Source organism: Petromyzon marinus, chromosome 48 (assembly GCF_048934315.1).
Source record: "Petromyzon marinus isolate PM22_M1 ecotype Great Lakes invasive population chromosome 48, UKy_Petmar_22M1.pri1.0, whole genome shotgun sequence".
Taxonomy (NCBI): domain Eukaryota; kingdom Metazoa; phylum Chordata; class Hyperoartia; order Petromyzontiformes; family Petromyzontidae; genus Petromyzon; species Petromyzon marinus.
Window position 1 is genome coordinate 1,708,358 of NC_133714.1, and position 16,223 is coordinate 1,724,580.

The 16,223-nt window shown below is 48.3% G+C and overlaps 1 protein-coding gene across 2 annotated transcripts in view; it reads left to right on the forward strand.

The window, feature by feature from the left end:
• Window positions 1-3,933: 3,933 nt before the first annotated feature.
• LOC116952775 (filamin-C) overlaps window positions 3,934-16,223 on the forward strand; it is a 90,820-nt gene continuing 78,530 nt past the window's right edge. For both annotated transcript variants that reach the window (XM_032972399.2, XM_032972400.2), the window contains exons 1-2: window positions 3,934-4,047; window positions 14,653-15,189. In XM_032972399.2, the coding sequence (XP_032828290.1) occupies window positions 14,814-15,189 (376 nt within the window). In that variant the 5' untranslated portion in view covers window positions 3,934-4,047; window positions 14,653-14,813. The remainder of the gene's footprint in view (window positions 4,048-14,652; window positions 15,190-16,223) is intronic.

Genomic DNA, 16,223 nt, shown 5'->3' on the forward strand with positions numbered 1-16,223 from the left:
GTCATGCCCAAGATTGACGTGGGTAACTTTTATCTTGTTTCAAACGCGGCAAATGTTGTAACAGCGGCACCCGCCGGAGCTTTCTCCTTTCCGTGATAACGCCACCGGGATCTTTAACGTCTGCCGTCAATACGACGGTCGCCTAGCTTATATATATTTTGTTTTTTTTTTTGCTGAATCCATCCGCAGTATTAACCAGGGCGACCGCTCGATCGAACCCCCTGGACGCTGTGAACGCGCGCGCCACGGCTTTGCTCCGTGCCACGGCTTTGCTGAGCATCGGAGTCTTTGGGCCACTTCTGTGGTGTTTTCCCCGTTACCATAGAAGCGGTCAAACACGCCAGGCGCCGGCTTCCTGCAGGTGACTCCATATCTCAAGTTTTGTTTGCATAGGCACCCCCCCCCCCCCCACTGTGTGGGAGCCATCCTCCGCCACACGTCGTGTGTGTATGTATGTGTGCATGTTGAACTTCTTTCGCATCGTACGTAGCTATGAGCACGGTGAGCGGACGTGAGTGAGTCTCAAGACCCAGAGCAACTCCTCTGGTATTGATCATCAACCCCTGAGGTGGCATCGAAAGGACTGGGGAGGGGGCTTAGCATCGCATGTCAAAGGCAGATTCCGCTCCCCGCTCCCCTAACCCACTTTGAAATCGTTGTAGTAAATGTCAAAAGGTTGCTACAATTTTCCACACGATGTAATGACTCCAAAGATACCCCGTATAGCTTTACAAAACTTTTGGGACAAGTGCTTTTAGCGAGCACCTATGAAGGCCGGCACGGCACACGAGGGGGTGGGTTGTCAGCACCACGCCAAGCCGCCTTTGTCTCCCGAGTAGCGACGTTGACACGCTGCACCAGGCGCTAATTTGCGGCTGAGTCGATCTAGGGGAGGCCCAGGACCGGCTCAGAAAATCGTCACTGGCGTTGGTGGGCATGAGCGGGAATCGAAATCGGGACGCTGGGTTCGTAGCGCAGCGCGCTAACCGCTTCACCACCGCTCCCCGCCCCACACACAAGCTAACTGATCTAGAGTAGGAAGCCTACGTGTTAAACTGATCCTTCTTTCAATCTGCAAGTTTCGTGTGGTGACGACGATGATGCGTCAGTCGGAGAAAGCTGGACAGAAAGCACAATTGAGTGGGAATTAAGCGACGGGAATCACTGTAGCGTCTCCCCATCAACAGAGCCGTCCATAGGTTTGGGGGGGGGGGGTAATGCGGGGCCCGGGGCGGTCACCCCGATTCGCCGCCGTCACCCCAAGGGACAGCTCTGTCCACAACACAACATGCGCCGCACACACGAGAGGGTGAGGGCGCGAGTAGAACTCACGATGGACACACGCGCAGCGACGCCGCTACTCGGTGTGTTCATCAGCTGACGTTTTGTTTCGAGTTTGTTTTAACATTGCGACGTGCACCCTCCTTCCCCCCGCCCCCCTCTAACCAAGGTCAGGCAGGAGGCGAGGATGTGTCTACGATGCGAGGGTCAAGATGTTTTTGAGGTTTGATCAGTTTTTTTTAAGTCACACAATTCACTCTGTGCTGCTGCTGTTTTAAAGGTGCAACTTACATCATGCGAATGTGCGGCATTTTTTTTGTGCCAATTATCCACTCACGGATTACAGCCTCCCCATGCCGTGTGGGTCGTGGGGTTTGGTTTGACCATACTTCACCACGCTGGTCTATACGGGTTGGTGAAGACGGGCAGCGGAGACGTGGGCGCAGAGCAGTGGAGTGTCGCTATGGAGTTTGCTGTGCTGCCCTCTGCTGTCCAGCCTATAGCAACCTGGTATGCATTGTGGTCGCCTGTCCGAACATTGTCCACGTATTTGCACCCTGCTTAGCTTCCTGGATGCGACGAGATCGGACACATTCCAGACGGATTGTGCCATCGTCACAAAGGGTAAATGGAAGTCGAATTAATTGACATTGGCAAGGGTAATGGTGCAACGGGAGTGTGGGCCACAGGACGATAATTAGGAGAGAGTGGAGAAGAGTCGAGGTGCTGCAGCCGAAGGGGATGGGTCACGGAAGGCGACTCCGGCGGATTCTCATTCCTGGCTTTGGCCTGACCCTACCGGCCCTATAAGTGAAGCCAATGAAACTTTTCTTGGCTTCACATACGAAGATATGTTTTCCGTAATAGAGGTTTTTTTTTTTAGTTTGGGTTAGATGGCGTAAATGTGGTAAATGTGTCGTTAAACCGCCACCACCCGACACAGCCAATTTGCAAGGTTTGTCACGTAAACAAAACGTGCCAATTAGTTACTAGTTCAACAGGCCGGTGTGTTAGAGTGTAAACCCACAACAGTTACAATTCGAGTACGACGTTTCGCCGTCAATTACAACCAGCCTCATCAGGCGACAGCCAGAATTATCTTCTTTGGCTCTTTCGGTAAAGTCACGTAGAATGATAATAAAATAATAAATTGATAAAATAAAATAACACAATAATATTCTCACGACGTTTCGGCCACAACACAAGCGGCCTTCATCAGGTGAAGGGGGGCGAGACTGTCTGGTAGGACAGCGCTGGAGTGAAAGAGCCACGTTCAGATACGGCCTTTAAGAACCAAAGAAGATGAATCATTGCAGTCACGAAAGCTTTAAATCGAAATTTAGCCAGAATCATATTTGCTACGAAAAAGGGGCATTGCCGAAAACAAACTTTGCCTGTTACATTTTTCATTTTAAGGCAATGGTGTTATTGACATGTCTTGAGATTTTGTTGTTTTTAATGTTGTGTTGGTTGTGTATCACATCCAAACGCATGACAGGGCAAACCGTCTTACTTAAGATAGTCTAAAGATGGTGCTTGAGGATTATCATCGTTATCGTCATCATCTTCAACCGTGAAGATTATGGTGATGACGATCTCGATGACGATTATTGATGAACGTCAATAAGTAATGATCTTGATCATTAATTAGATTGATGTGGATTAATGTTTTGTCATATTAGATTATAATTTTGATGATTAATGTTTGAAGTTATGATGATGATGCTGATTATTAATTATTATGTTGATGATGATTAATATGTAATGATATATGTAACTATTGATGATGATCATTGATGACCATTGTATTCTTCTTTGAAGATTACAATGATGATGATGGCGATCTTGATGATCATTATTTCCTCCCTTAACATCGTAAATGTTCCTTCAAAAATATCCTGAAACAGAAGTTAAGCGCTGGATACTACCCCATTTGCAATTGCGATTTGTAACTTTCACCCTTACCGATGTATCGATAGTTACCTTTTAATGTGCAATTTTATGGAGGCACGATGTTTTATCTTGGTGTGGTCTGGGACAGTTATTTTCTGTTGTTTTGCTGCCTTGTCCAAGCTTTGAAATTGGTGTACTTATGCAATTTGAACTGATATACTTTGTCTATCGGTATGTAGGTTTTTTGTGTGATTTGCTCACCTTTCCTATACTTTGCACTCCAATCGTTATTTTGTATTGTTTGTTGCTGTGACTTTCTGACCCGGCCCCTGCTGGGCATCTGCGACGAAGAGCTTCATAGCTCATCGGATTTCTCCACGACACATCAAGATTCCGATCAGATGACACTGATCTTGAATTCTGATTATGTGGCTCTGAGCCGATGACCACCAAGTACGTCCCAGGCCACGTGCTCACGCGCGCAGCATGATAACTCGGGGCTCAATTGTTGATGTGAAGATAAGAGCCGATCGATGGTCGCGGCGAGAAAGAGAAAGCGGTGGGGAGGGTGGTGGGGGGAGGTGATGGAGGAAGGCTGGGAGGTTGGGGAGGGAAGCAGAGCGGTGGTGGCGGGGTTGGGGGATTCGGGGTAACGTGATGTTTCTGATGGTTCCGACATGGTGCGACAGTGTTTTGGGGGGGGGGGAGGATGAGGGGGGGGGGTGAACAGGGGGGGGTGACGTCATCTGTCACTATTTAAAGCGCTGTGCAAACGTTTTCCGGAGCGTTCTGTGTCCATCCATACGCGCAGAATCAGCAGCGGCAGCAGCAGCAGCGGGGACTTTCACGCGTTCATCAACCAGCAAATGCAAGGTGATTACGTTTTTTTTATATATATAGATGTTTTTTTTAAAACCACACACACGCATGCACAACTCTGTAACACATATAACAGCTCGAGTCGACCGGGTCGTTGTTTGCGTGTGTATTCTATTCTTGCGTTGGGAAACATGTTGCGGAGTTGAATGGCAATGTGAGAGGTCTGTTGCTTGTGGCCAGGACGAGAGGGCTTTAGGAGAGCGTTTGTGTCGTTTTGCTCTTCCTCCTCCTGCATTGAAGGAGCGCAGGCTACAGTGGTTTACTCATGCGGGTACCATAGTTTGGGTTGCATGGCCACAATCGCCCCTGTATGCGCACACAGATACGTGGTGATCCAGTTTTGAAGATATACCGTTGGCACATACTCTCGCTTAAATAATAGGGATACATTTATTGCAGGGAGAGAAACAACGCTATCTTTTATTTCACGTTTCACACAGAAATGGATACATCTTCTAACTCTCTCTTTTTTGTAGTGGATACGGAGCCATCGTTTTTGACAACGATCAAATCACCCGTTGCGAAGGCAGTGAGAGGTGTTCATGAGACACTGGTGTGGGGTGTCTGTAAATGGATCGCCGTGCGCATGAACGATGTTGGTGGTGGACGTCCTCGTTGCACGCGTGTCCGTGTCGCGGTCGGTTTCGCGAATTCCACGTTAATGTGCCGGGGACTTGCACAACACGCAGTGCAACCGATGTTTACTTTCCTGCAAAGTGGTGCTCGTTTTATCGACCCGTGGCGGGTGACGATGAGCTGCAAAATAATGGCACTTTAAAAGTACGTGTAAGCGTGTATTTGACGCGTATGGAGAGTATGCCCGGATGTAAATACTTGCATAAATAGTATACACGGGTGGTGCTGTGGCCGTAGTGGTAAAATCAAACTCATTATCTTAGCGGTTCAGTGCCCGGTCTGGTCTTGACTCGATACTTAAACCAGATCAGCATTAATGAGCAAATATTTAACCATTTATAGCCATTTGTCAATTCCCTCTGGTGGATGAACGTCATTTGGGTTGTTTGACTATACTTCACCGCGCTGGTCAGTGCGGGTTGGTGCAGGGGGGAGGGTGCTCATGACCGGTTCAATATCACTCGTCACTCATGTGAGCCGTGACCAGGCATGCGAACTCAGGTCGCCAGGTACACAGCACGCAGCGTGCTAACCACTACGCCACTGCTTCTCACCATCCAACAGTAACTGTTATATGGGTACATTGACGTACTGCTTCGTGCCATAGCAATGTGGAATTTCCCCCGTGGACGTTCGTGTGAGCATCACACTTTGAAGCGACTTTTTTTTCTACCCTGCAATAATATTAATTGTGCATAATTGCTTTGCATTCTTGCATCATCACCTTCACCTTCACCAGCCATGATCAATCCACTGCTGGATGAAGGCCTCTTCCCAAGCCGTCGATATCATCTGCCGCTTATTCTGCGATGCATTAATCCACCTGGACGCGAGCTGATGTCATCGCTCCATCATCTCAGTAGTTGTACGTCCTCTCTTGGCTGTATTATTATTCGTGACTATGGGCAATCCTGCCCACCATGCCCGCTTCAATTTCCCCAACAGTTTTAATGTCACTGAGCTGCCCCGTTCTCTTGATCCACGTGCCCCTCTGCGTCTGTCTCCCAATCGCACCTCCGATTAGCGCGGTTGGCTGGCCACGCACGCTGCGAAAGAGGTTCAACATACGCACGTCAACCAAATCACGCAATCTTTCTTGCTCGTGTTTCCCACTGCTGTGGCATTTGTATCGTTGTTGTTCAACATGGTAATGACCGAATAGACAGTACGCACCGATTAAATACGCTCTGCATTGGGCATCTTGTATTATCAAGTTCAAATCAAGTGACACTACGCTTGCGATCGCTACAATGGCCCTTGTGCCGGGGCTTGTCAAGTTCAATCGTTGCTGTTCCGCGGTGTCTGGGGTAGTGAGGTTAGTGATTCGGACAACCTCATTCATACGCGTATAGCCTTGCGGTACGTGCTGTGATCCTGTAAGTCAGCCCGTCGTCTGCCGAGGCCGTCTGACACGATTGTTTAACTTGTCCGTGCCGCTTGCGTAAACACACCTGTGCACAGGTGTTAGAGAGCGATTATCACGACGACAGGTACACACGACACTAATGGGAAGTTATTAATACAGCGGTGGCGAAGTGGTGGGCGAGTGACATGGGATTGTTGCGTCGCTGGCTTTCATCCAGCTGTGGATTGATCAAGACCGATGATGGTGGTTGGTGGTGGCGATGATGATGACTGCTTTGGGGATGTTTTCCCAGTTCCCTTTTAAGGAGCGTTTTGCACGGAGCGGCTCATTAATCCAATCTGTGTCGTCATCGTCTCCTGGTCACTCCGGAGTCGAGCCTTCTTCACACAATGCGTGACCACTCCTCTCTCTCTCTCTCCCACCATGGCTCCTGTAGCAATGAACTTCAACTCATTGAATCCGTCCACTCGTGCTGATGACTCGGCCTACCAGGCGGACCGTTTCATCTCATGCACACCGTGTTCAACCATCACACCGCAGGTCACAACAATACGACAAAGACGACAATAACCCCGTATAAGCCTTGAAGAGACTGTTGGAGAAGTGCTGTCAGCGAGCAACTATGAAGGCCGACACGGCACACGAGGGGGTGGGTGGCCAGCACCACGCCCGGCCGCCTTTGTCTCCCTAGTGGCGATGTTAACACACCGTAGCAGACACTCATTTGAGACTGAGTCGATTTAGCGGTGGCCCAGAACCGACTCACATAATCGTCACTTGTGTTGGCTGTGAACGGGAATTGAACTCGGGTTTCCAGGTTCGTAGCATAGCACGCTAACCGCTACACTACTGCTTCCTATACACAACAACACACCGCACTCACAAGCGCACTCACTCACACACCCACTCACTCACTCATCCACTGAACTACTCCCCTTACTCACTCGCCACACTGCAGGTCGCCTCGCTTATTCCCTCGTACCGCCAGACAATGGAATCACTCTCCTATCCGTCTCTTTTCCCCACGTTATTGTAACCTTGCTCACACCTAAGCTGTGCTGTTTGTTGCTGGCTGATTGGCGTCTGGGACTTTGGATCTGTCCCTCGGTAACAGTGACACAAACAAATCAAAATTACGACGATTGATTCGTGATCCACCAACCCCGCATCCGGATTATCAAATAAAGAGTGCACGTCACCGCCCCCCTGAATGCCCACAGTGAGCAGTCGAGCGGTTCACGATCGAGTCTGCCTTGTCCAGCAGACACCGGCGGTAGAGCGAACCCGCCGCTACTGTTTACATTCGGACTGTATTAAACTATTATTGGTTTATTTCAAGGCCGTAATTATATTCAAATATGCTCAAAATGTCCCCCACCCCCCAATATATTGCTATAAAAAAATTGCTATGCTATGTAAATAAAAACAACAATTTGCTAAACCTTGGCCACACTATCTGGACTTGTCTTCATATAAATAAATGCATAGATGTGTTTATATGATTGTGATTATGGTTGTACTTGATTAATCCTTAATCTCTGCCATTACATACAATGAAACAAGAATGGTAAAAAAGTAAAAACAGAGCAATGTAATACAATACACTATTAGACATTATTGTCAAAAATAAATAAAAAGTCTATCCCATGTGTTAGTGAATTATTTAATATATTAGGCAGGAAATTATTTTTCAAATTTAGATTTTTTTTCTAGGTTGGGACCCCCAGATACCCTGGAAGAATTGGTCCCCCAATGTTGACTCCATGGCTACGGCCTTGGTTTATTTTACCAGGTAAGGCCCACTTGAGCTATGCCGCTCTTTTTCAGAAGCGACCTGGCGATCACAGACGATGGCTCGCCGAGGTGGTTTATCACCACGTGGACACTCACTTATTACAACCAAGATACTCGAAACGCGCGATGTTGATTCTAAATTCGGAGGGCGGAAACCGGAGGACCCGGAAAAAAATCCACGCGACCATGGGGAGAGAGACACGCAAACTCCAAATGCACATGCAAAAAAATACACGCGATGGATCTCGGGACCAAATTTGTGATTTGCGACAAATGAACCTTATGGTGGGACCCCGGGGTCCCGAATAAACGAAAGTCAAAATTGTAATTTATATATTTATTTTTTGGCGACTCCGTCCCACCGCACACATAAACGCAGTGACCCACCTGGCGCGGATCATTCTGTTGTCACGTCGTCCAAGCGCAGCGAGGACGAATGCGCACAAGAGCTGAACAAGCGAAACTTTGATAATTGTTTTTTTACCCTTTTATCTGGCAACAAAACTGACACCTTTTTTTACAAAGAGTCATGTTTGCATTGACCACAATACCTGCGGTCGGAATGCAAATAAAAAACATAACTCTGATATCATAATTAGACGTCCTTTGCCAGTACCAAAATATAATAATAGGGTTTTTCCCCTTTTTTTCTGGCAACAAAATTGAAACCTTTTTACATGGATTCATGTCTGCATTAACACAATATCTGCAGTCAAAATGCAAACAAAAAACATGATAATATATGCATTGTCCTTGAAACTGATTGGTCCATACCAAGGGACGGCTTTCTTTTGAGCCTCGACCCAAAGAAAGCCGTCCCTTGGATAATATTGGTCGCGAAAGCCTGCGTGTTAAGTATAGAATCACCACCACCACAGTACTCGTAACAACAATGAATGTCGATGCACTGCCCTCTACTGCCCACCACGTATCGCAGTCTCGCTGCTGCCCCCTAGGCAAAACCTCAACTTTCAAGTTGCTTCTGTTTAACCGTGTGCCACTAAGACCAGTGGCATTTGCAAAAGAATGACCTGGGGCATTAGTATGCCAGTAGGGGGCGATGATTTATATGTACAGCATAGTCACAATTGAATAATTTGCGGTGTCATTTTTTCAAATCCGTCAAATTTGGAGCGTGAGAATGTAGGCGCCTGGTTTGCGCGCTCATGGTGGTTAACCCATCCAACGCATCAACCAGGTTCCATACCTGCTTAGCTTCCCGAAATCTGGGTGACTTAACGACAGACGCGGCTTTCGTTAAGTCGAGCTCTTTCAAGGATTTATTGACTGGGGTGACGCAATCGTCAGGTATTGCTCAGTCCAAACCCTGGGTTATCGCGTCACTTGTACAACGTTGACGTGCCAGTGGCCTGCGATGATCGGGATGTTCTTGAATGGCAACTTGCCTGTAAATGTTCACCATAGGTGTTGAGTTTTTTTTTAAAGGCTGCACCTCGCTAATGAGACCCAGAAAGTTGCAACCGACGCAGACTTTCCCAGATTAATCAGATGCTGCTAGAGACCATTGGCCCATAGAGCCAATACATAGACTAATTGGATCGTAACTTATATTTACTTACTTTCACGTGGTGAACCGAACCATATCTGTTCATGATTTCAATGCAGTTTAACAACAGAATTGCAATACACAAATAACTATAGCATCACTAAAATAAAAAAAAAATCTTGTTGCAGATCAAAATTAACGTTATTACAAAAAAATCACTTGGCAAAGTGTAATTAATTACACGATACATATAATAACACTCGTGTGCAGCCCTTTACGAATCCGCTGTTTGATGAAGGCCTTCAGACGCTGTGTTGGTCATGGGGGTTCTTTGGCAGCACTTCACCTTTGTGGTTAGTGCGGGTTGATCAAAGGATCAGGGGATCCGGGACCGGTTCAGATATCACTCGTCATTCATCACGCAAGCCGTGAGCGGGACTCGAACCTATGTGGGCCGGGTTCATACGTAGAGCAGTTACAGAGCCACCACTTAAGTTAAACACAGTACTGTATAACACTGTGGGTTGAATGGGTCCATTTGCGAATTAGACTTGTCCGCGAGCTTGAATAACTCCACGTGCTTCAAGACGACATTGTGAATGTGTTCATCATCCAAGCAGGAGACAGGAGGGCATGTTTTGTCAGAACATTCAGTACTCACGTGCCACGCATTCCTTCCCACCCAATAGAGCCCCCCACTGCTGATGGAGACGCACTCAAGCCTTGCCCTCCCTGAAGCCAGGCTATCTGCACGTGTACACACAAATATCTCACGCGTAGCCACGTGGATAATGTAGAGACCATGCAGGTGAAGTGCCGTTTAACGAGCACCTGTGAAGGCCCCCACGGCACGCACGAGGGGGATGCGTGGCTAACAACACCGCGTAACTCGTCAAGAGCGTCTGCACAGCGCTGTTGTTCACACACACTGCCAGTGCCGGGTGATCCCAGTAGCAAAAATAGCTACACGTGTGTAGCAGCTACAACACGTGTGTATCAGCTGCTACACACGTGTTGTAGCAGCTGCTACTACACGTGTGTAGCAGCTAGTACACGCGTGTAGCAGATACAACACGTGTAGTAGCAGCTACAACACGTGTAGTAGCAGCTAGTACATGTGTGTAGCAGATACAACACGTGTGTAGCAGCTACTGCACGTGTGTAGCAGCTACTACACTACCAGTGCCGGGTGATCCCAGTAGCAAAAATAGCTACACATGTGTAGCAGCTACAACACGTGTAGTAGCAGCTACAACACGTGTGTAGCAGATACAACACGTGTAGTAGCAGCTACAACACGTGTAGTGGCAGCTACAACACGTGTGTAGCAGCTACAACACGTGTGTAGTAGCTACTACTACTAGGAGCTACTACACACGTGTGTGTAGTAGCTACGGGCCCCGCACTTTCAAGGGCCCCGCGCTAAATGCTTTCAAGCTATCAATTATGGTTCAGTGATTCTGCACTTGCTCAATTACTATAGTACTATACCGCCTTCAACTTTTATTTGTCGTATTATCTGGCTGTATAGCAAATGAAAACATACAATTACATTACTAGGCAAGTAAAACATTTGTGTTTAAAATTAACGTGTTTTTATTTTATTTAGAGCCCCTTTACAACAAATGCTACAGGCCCCGCAATAGCTTAATCTGGCACACAGACACCGCACAAAGGTAATTATTTAAGGCTGAGTCGACCCAAACCGGTTCGGACACCACTTTCCACCCGATGTTGGATATGGCCATGGTCTGGATATGGCTATGATACGGCAAAGACATCAAATACACACACACACACAGACATGATACAGACAGACACCCAGAAGACAGACATACAACAGACACACACGACAGGCATACGAAAAAGACATAACTCACACAATATAGGCGCACACAAGTGAGACGAAGTTGAACTTTATGCGGTACAGCAGTCAATGCTTTCCAAGAAAAGAGCGCACAAAGCGAAACCGCACGAGGTGACAGCTGCCTGCCGAGTATCGTACACAGGACACACACAGTACACACAGTAGATACACAGTACATACACACAGTACACACAGTAGATACACAGTACATACACACAGTACACACACAGTACACACACACAGTACACACACAGTACATACACAGTGCATACACACAGTACATACACACAGTACATACACACAGTACATACACATGACATACACACAGTACACACACAAAGTACACACACAGGACACACACACAGTAAATACACAACACATACACACAGTACATACACAGCACATACACACAGCACACACGCAATGGTGTACCACGTCCGACCGCAAAGCCGCATGGGTTAATTAAAATCCCATGAATGTTGTATAGAAGTAGGTTATCATCACGCATATACACAGAATTCGCACGTATCGAACCCGCATATCGCGAGACAACCCGATCGCGTATCGATGAACTGTCAACGATCCTAGGTCACTTCCCAACATCGATCATTTTTTCGATTCTTTCATTTTCAAAATGCTTGTGAATATCGCGCCCTCTCGTGGCCACATAGCTCATGTCAACATACAGCTTGTACCAATCGAAAATAATCGATTATTCATCCGAACTTTCGATTACTCGTTACACTTTCTGACCAAAGCCACACGTGACAAATCCTGGCTGCCAAAACGCCACAGTGGCTGCCCCATCTAAACCGGTCACCAGGCTAAGGGGGTACGCATGTAGGATAATAGCCAATTAAGCACGTTAATTGGCCCTAATGAGCCACAGTGCTGATACAGAGGAGCGGTGGTGCAGTGGTGAGCGCATTACAGCCCACTGAATCCAGCCATGGCCAAATAACGTTACCACGATTCAGGACTAACCTCAGTGGACATCGTTTAAGTTGCTATAAATGTTCACACGATGAGCCACTTCGCTGCGCTTGTCACCTGTGGCCAGGAAGCTTCTGAAAAAGAGTTGTACGGTATAGCTCAGTGGGCCTGACCTGGTAAAATAAAAAACATAGTTTTCTTTAAATAAATATCTGGACCTGTCCCCGGGGCTCCCACCAATGTCCAGCCCTCTCACGAAGCCGCGCCAACTAAGCGTGGGTGAAGTATGGTCAACCGACACGACGACTTGGCGAGGCGTGGGTGGGTGGGTGGAGGCAGTCATCCAGCGGTGGATTGACAAAGGGCCGTGGCGTGTTGTTCAGGAGGCCGTGCGGCTCAAGCCAAATTGACAAATCAGCCGCGACGAATGCGCCCGATGCTTCGCAGTGTTTGACGCTTGTGGATGGGTGACCTGCACCATCACAAGGTGGTCATAGGCAGCAGATGGCAGTGCAGCATAAGAGATGGCCCACGCGGTGAAGTATGGTCAAACAGTCTCTCCTCCCCCATCGCGACCGATAGGCGTGGGGGCCGTGCCGGATGAAGGGGCTCTACATATTAAAAAAACACGTACATATTAAAATACATTTTTTTACTTGCACAGTAAAGTAATTGTATTTTTTCATTTGCTATACAGCCACAGATAATACGACAAATCGCTAACCTTAAACACCCAGTCGTTCATGAAAGTTGAAGGCGGTATAGTACTATAGTAATAGAGCAAGTGCAGAATCACTGAACCGGAATTGATAGCTTGAAAGCATTTAACGCGGGGCCCTTGAAAGTGCGGGGCCCGTAGCTACTACTACATGTGTAGCTACTACACATGTGTAGCTACTACCCACGTGTAGCTACTCCACGTGGAGTAGCTACACATGTAGTAGCTACGTTTGCTACTGGGATCATCCGGCACTGTTGGGGGCGAGATTCCTTAACAGACTGGACTGCGTCTTATAATCCGGTGTGTGTGAGACCATTGAGGGAGCGGTGGCGCAGTGGTTATCGCACAGCGTTAACGGAACCTGGGGCGTTCCCACGAGTTCGATTCCCGTTCAGAGGCCCAAACATCGGTGTGACGAATATCCGAACATGGTGCTGGGCCTCCCCGCTAGGTTTACTCAGCCCTAAATGATTTGAAAATAACACAAACAAAATCAGCAAAGGCGGCTGACTTTTAATAGGAGCTCGCTAACAGCACTTGCCCCCAAACTGTCTGTTGAGGATCAGTTTAACACGTTAATAGGCTTTCATGACCAATAATAATATCCATTAGAGGTTTTTGTTTTTGGGTTCGATCGCGTAAATAAAAATGTGTCGTTAAACCCGCCACAACAATTGCAAATGTTGTGGATTTACCCTCCAACACACAACCGGTGTAGTGCTGTACTCGTGTAATGGGTTCAACTGAATCGCAGATGTAGACTTGAAGGCAACACATTTATTCAGTTCCAACACACGGGGAAACTTCCCCTTAACATAATAACAACCTGTGGTGGTGACCACTAGTTACTACACTAGTTACTACACTAGTCACTACATTAGTTACTACACTAGTTACTACACTAGTTACCACGTGACTAGTGCAGTTAGCCTGGTGGTGGCCACCAGGCTAACTACACTAGTTACTACGTAACTGCTACTACGGACCGGGTCCACGTGTTGGAGACTCGTTGAACGTAGAACGTAGACGAAGTGTTTTTCATCCAGGATGAACAACAACAACCCCGGTCCCTCTCGGGACCCGGCTTTTATTCTCTGCCGCGTGGCCGGCTCCGCCCTTGGCCATGCCCACCATCCAGAACCCTCGGGAAGGATCTGGGTCCCAATCACGTGACCACCCCCAGCCCCCACTTGGGGCCCCTCCGTCAAGTTAACAGGTCACGTAGTCCGGGAGGTCACGACGACGTTCGCTACTGGAATGTTGGTGGCGGTTGTCGTCGTCGTTGTTGATTGACATTGTCTTGGTTCACATTCACCGTGGACCACATCAGCGAGGGAGGCTGCCAGCACAGACGAAGGTCACCCCGTGTAGCAGGTGAACGGCACCACGCCCGGCCGCCTTTGTCTCCCCGAGCGCCGTCAAATGTTTACACACTGCACATGGGTTACCGAATTAAGGCCGAGTCGACCTAGGGGAAGCCCAGGACTGGTGCCATTGTAATCGTCACTTTACGTTAGCCGTGCTCAGGTATCGAACTAACCAATTTACACCAAAGGCAAATAACAAAGACCCCCCCCCCCCGTGTAGACTTTAGCAGACCGTCGGGGCTAGTGCTGTTAGCGGGCCACGCGCAAACTCAACAAAGATTTAGGAAACACGTCGAGGAGACCCTTCAACGCGTGAACTCTCAAACACAAGTCGTGACGAGCACTTTAAAACCATTCGTAACGACTCGTGATGGTTTGTGTGTGCGTGTGTTGTTGTCCTATTCACAGAATAAGAGTCGTGGACCCCACGAAAGTTTGGGGCGAAAAAAAAACCCTCCCCACCCCCGACAGACGCCGCCGCCGCCGCCGCTGCTGCTGAAGTGCCCCGCAGCCCCTCCTCCTCCTCCCCCTTCTCCGCCTCGTAGCCCCGCCGCTATTTAACCCGCATCATGAGCGGACGGAAGCAACCGCAGCAGTCCGAGCCTCCTCCTCCAACTCCGCAGCAGCAGCAACAACAGCAGCAGCAGGCGGAGATGCCCGCCACGGAGAAGGATCTGGCGGAAGACGCGCCTTGGAAGAAGATCCAACAGAACACGTTCACGCGCTGGTGCAACGAGCACCTCAAGTGCGTGAACAAGAGGATTCACGACCTGCAGAAGGACTTGTCCGACGGTCTGCGGCTCATCGCTCTGCTCGAGGTGCTCAGCCAGAAGAAGATGTACCGCAAGTATCACGCGCGGCCCACCTTCAGGCAGATGCAGCTGGAGAACGTGTCCGTGGCCCTCGAGTTCCTGGAGAGGCAGAGCATCAGGCTGGTGTCCATAGGTGAGGTTTGGTTTGGTGGGTGGTGGTGGTTGTTGTTGTGCTCGTTGTCGGTCGGTGGTGGTGGAGCGAATGTTTGGGAATGAATGGAGTTGCATTGGCGGCGGGGGTGTTGGAACCGTTGCTTGCTGCGTTGCGCGATGGAAGTTAAAAGGCGCAGCCCTGCAAGTGCCGTGGTCCACGCCGCTGCTGCAGGAATGTACTCCGCTAGGAGGCGCTCTAGTTAACCTCTAACAGAGGGTATTTTGCCCTAATAATGATTAATCTTGCACGATAATGACCTTAAATTTTTTGTTGGTTATTTCACTCAAAGTTGAGTGCTTGCATCAGCAAGGTAAGTAACATGTTTATCTTAGTTTGCAATGGAAGTGATTGCATAGGTAAAGGATGTATGCAAGCCACACTCGTGTTAGATTCGATTCACTGCTGTACTACCATCATCTGGCTACGTCGCAGCCCATGCCTAGGATACTGATTCACTTTCCACAACGTACGAAATTTATTCACCCCACGGGGATGATGGGCTGAGTGAACCTAGGAAATTAAATGTAAATTGGGTTTTGTACAACTAAAAGCAAGCAGTAGTGTTGAACTTTAACTTCTTTCGCACCGTACGTAGCCGGCCGTGTTAATCGTAGGACCGTGGAAGTTTGTGCTCAACACGATGCACCCGGCAGCCGGAGTTTGATTCCTTCGCCATGGCTAACAGCCGTGTCGAGTAACATCCAAACCGGTGGTGAAGTATGGTCATAAAACTCTTTGTGACTGAAAGGCATGGGAGGGCATAACATCCAGCAATTGGTGCTGGATGAATGCCTCGAGTCAGCCCCAGTAATGCACGGGACTCACTGCACATTGTACTGTAGTTACTGCACTCGTATGGCAATCTGGAAAGGAAAAGATCCAAACTTGCCCTTAAAATCTGAAAATCCAAAACTCATCGCGAATAGATTCCAGGCCCCATCATGCTAAGCAACTGTGCTGTATATCCATTGTACCATCAAACTGGATGACTTTACAAACACCACGGTACAGTG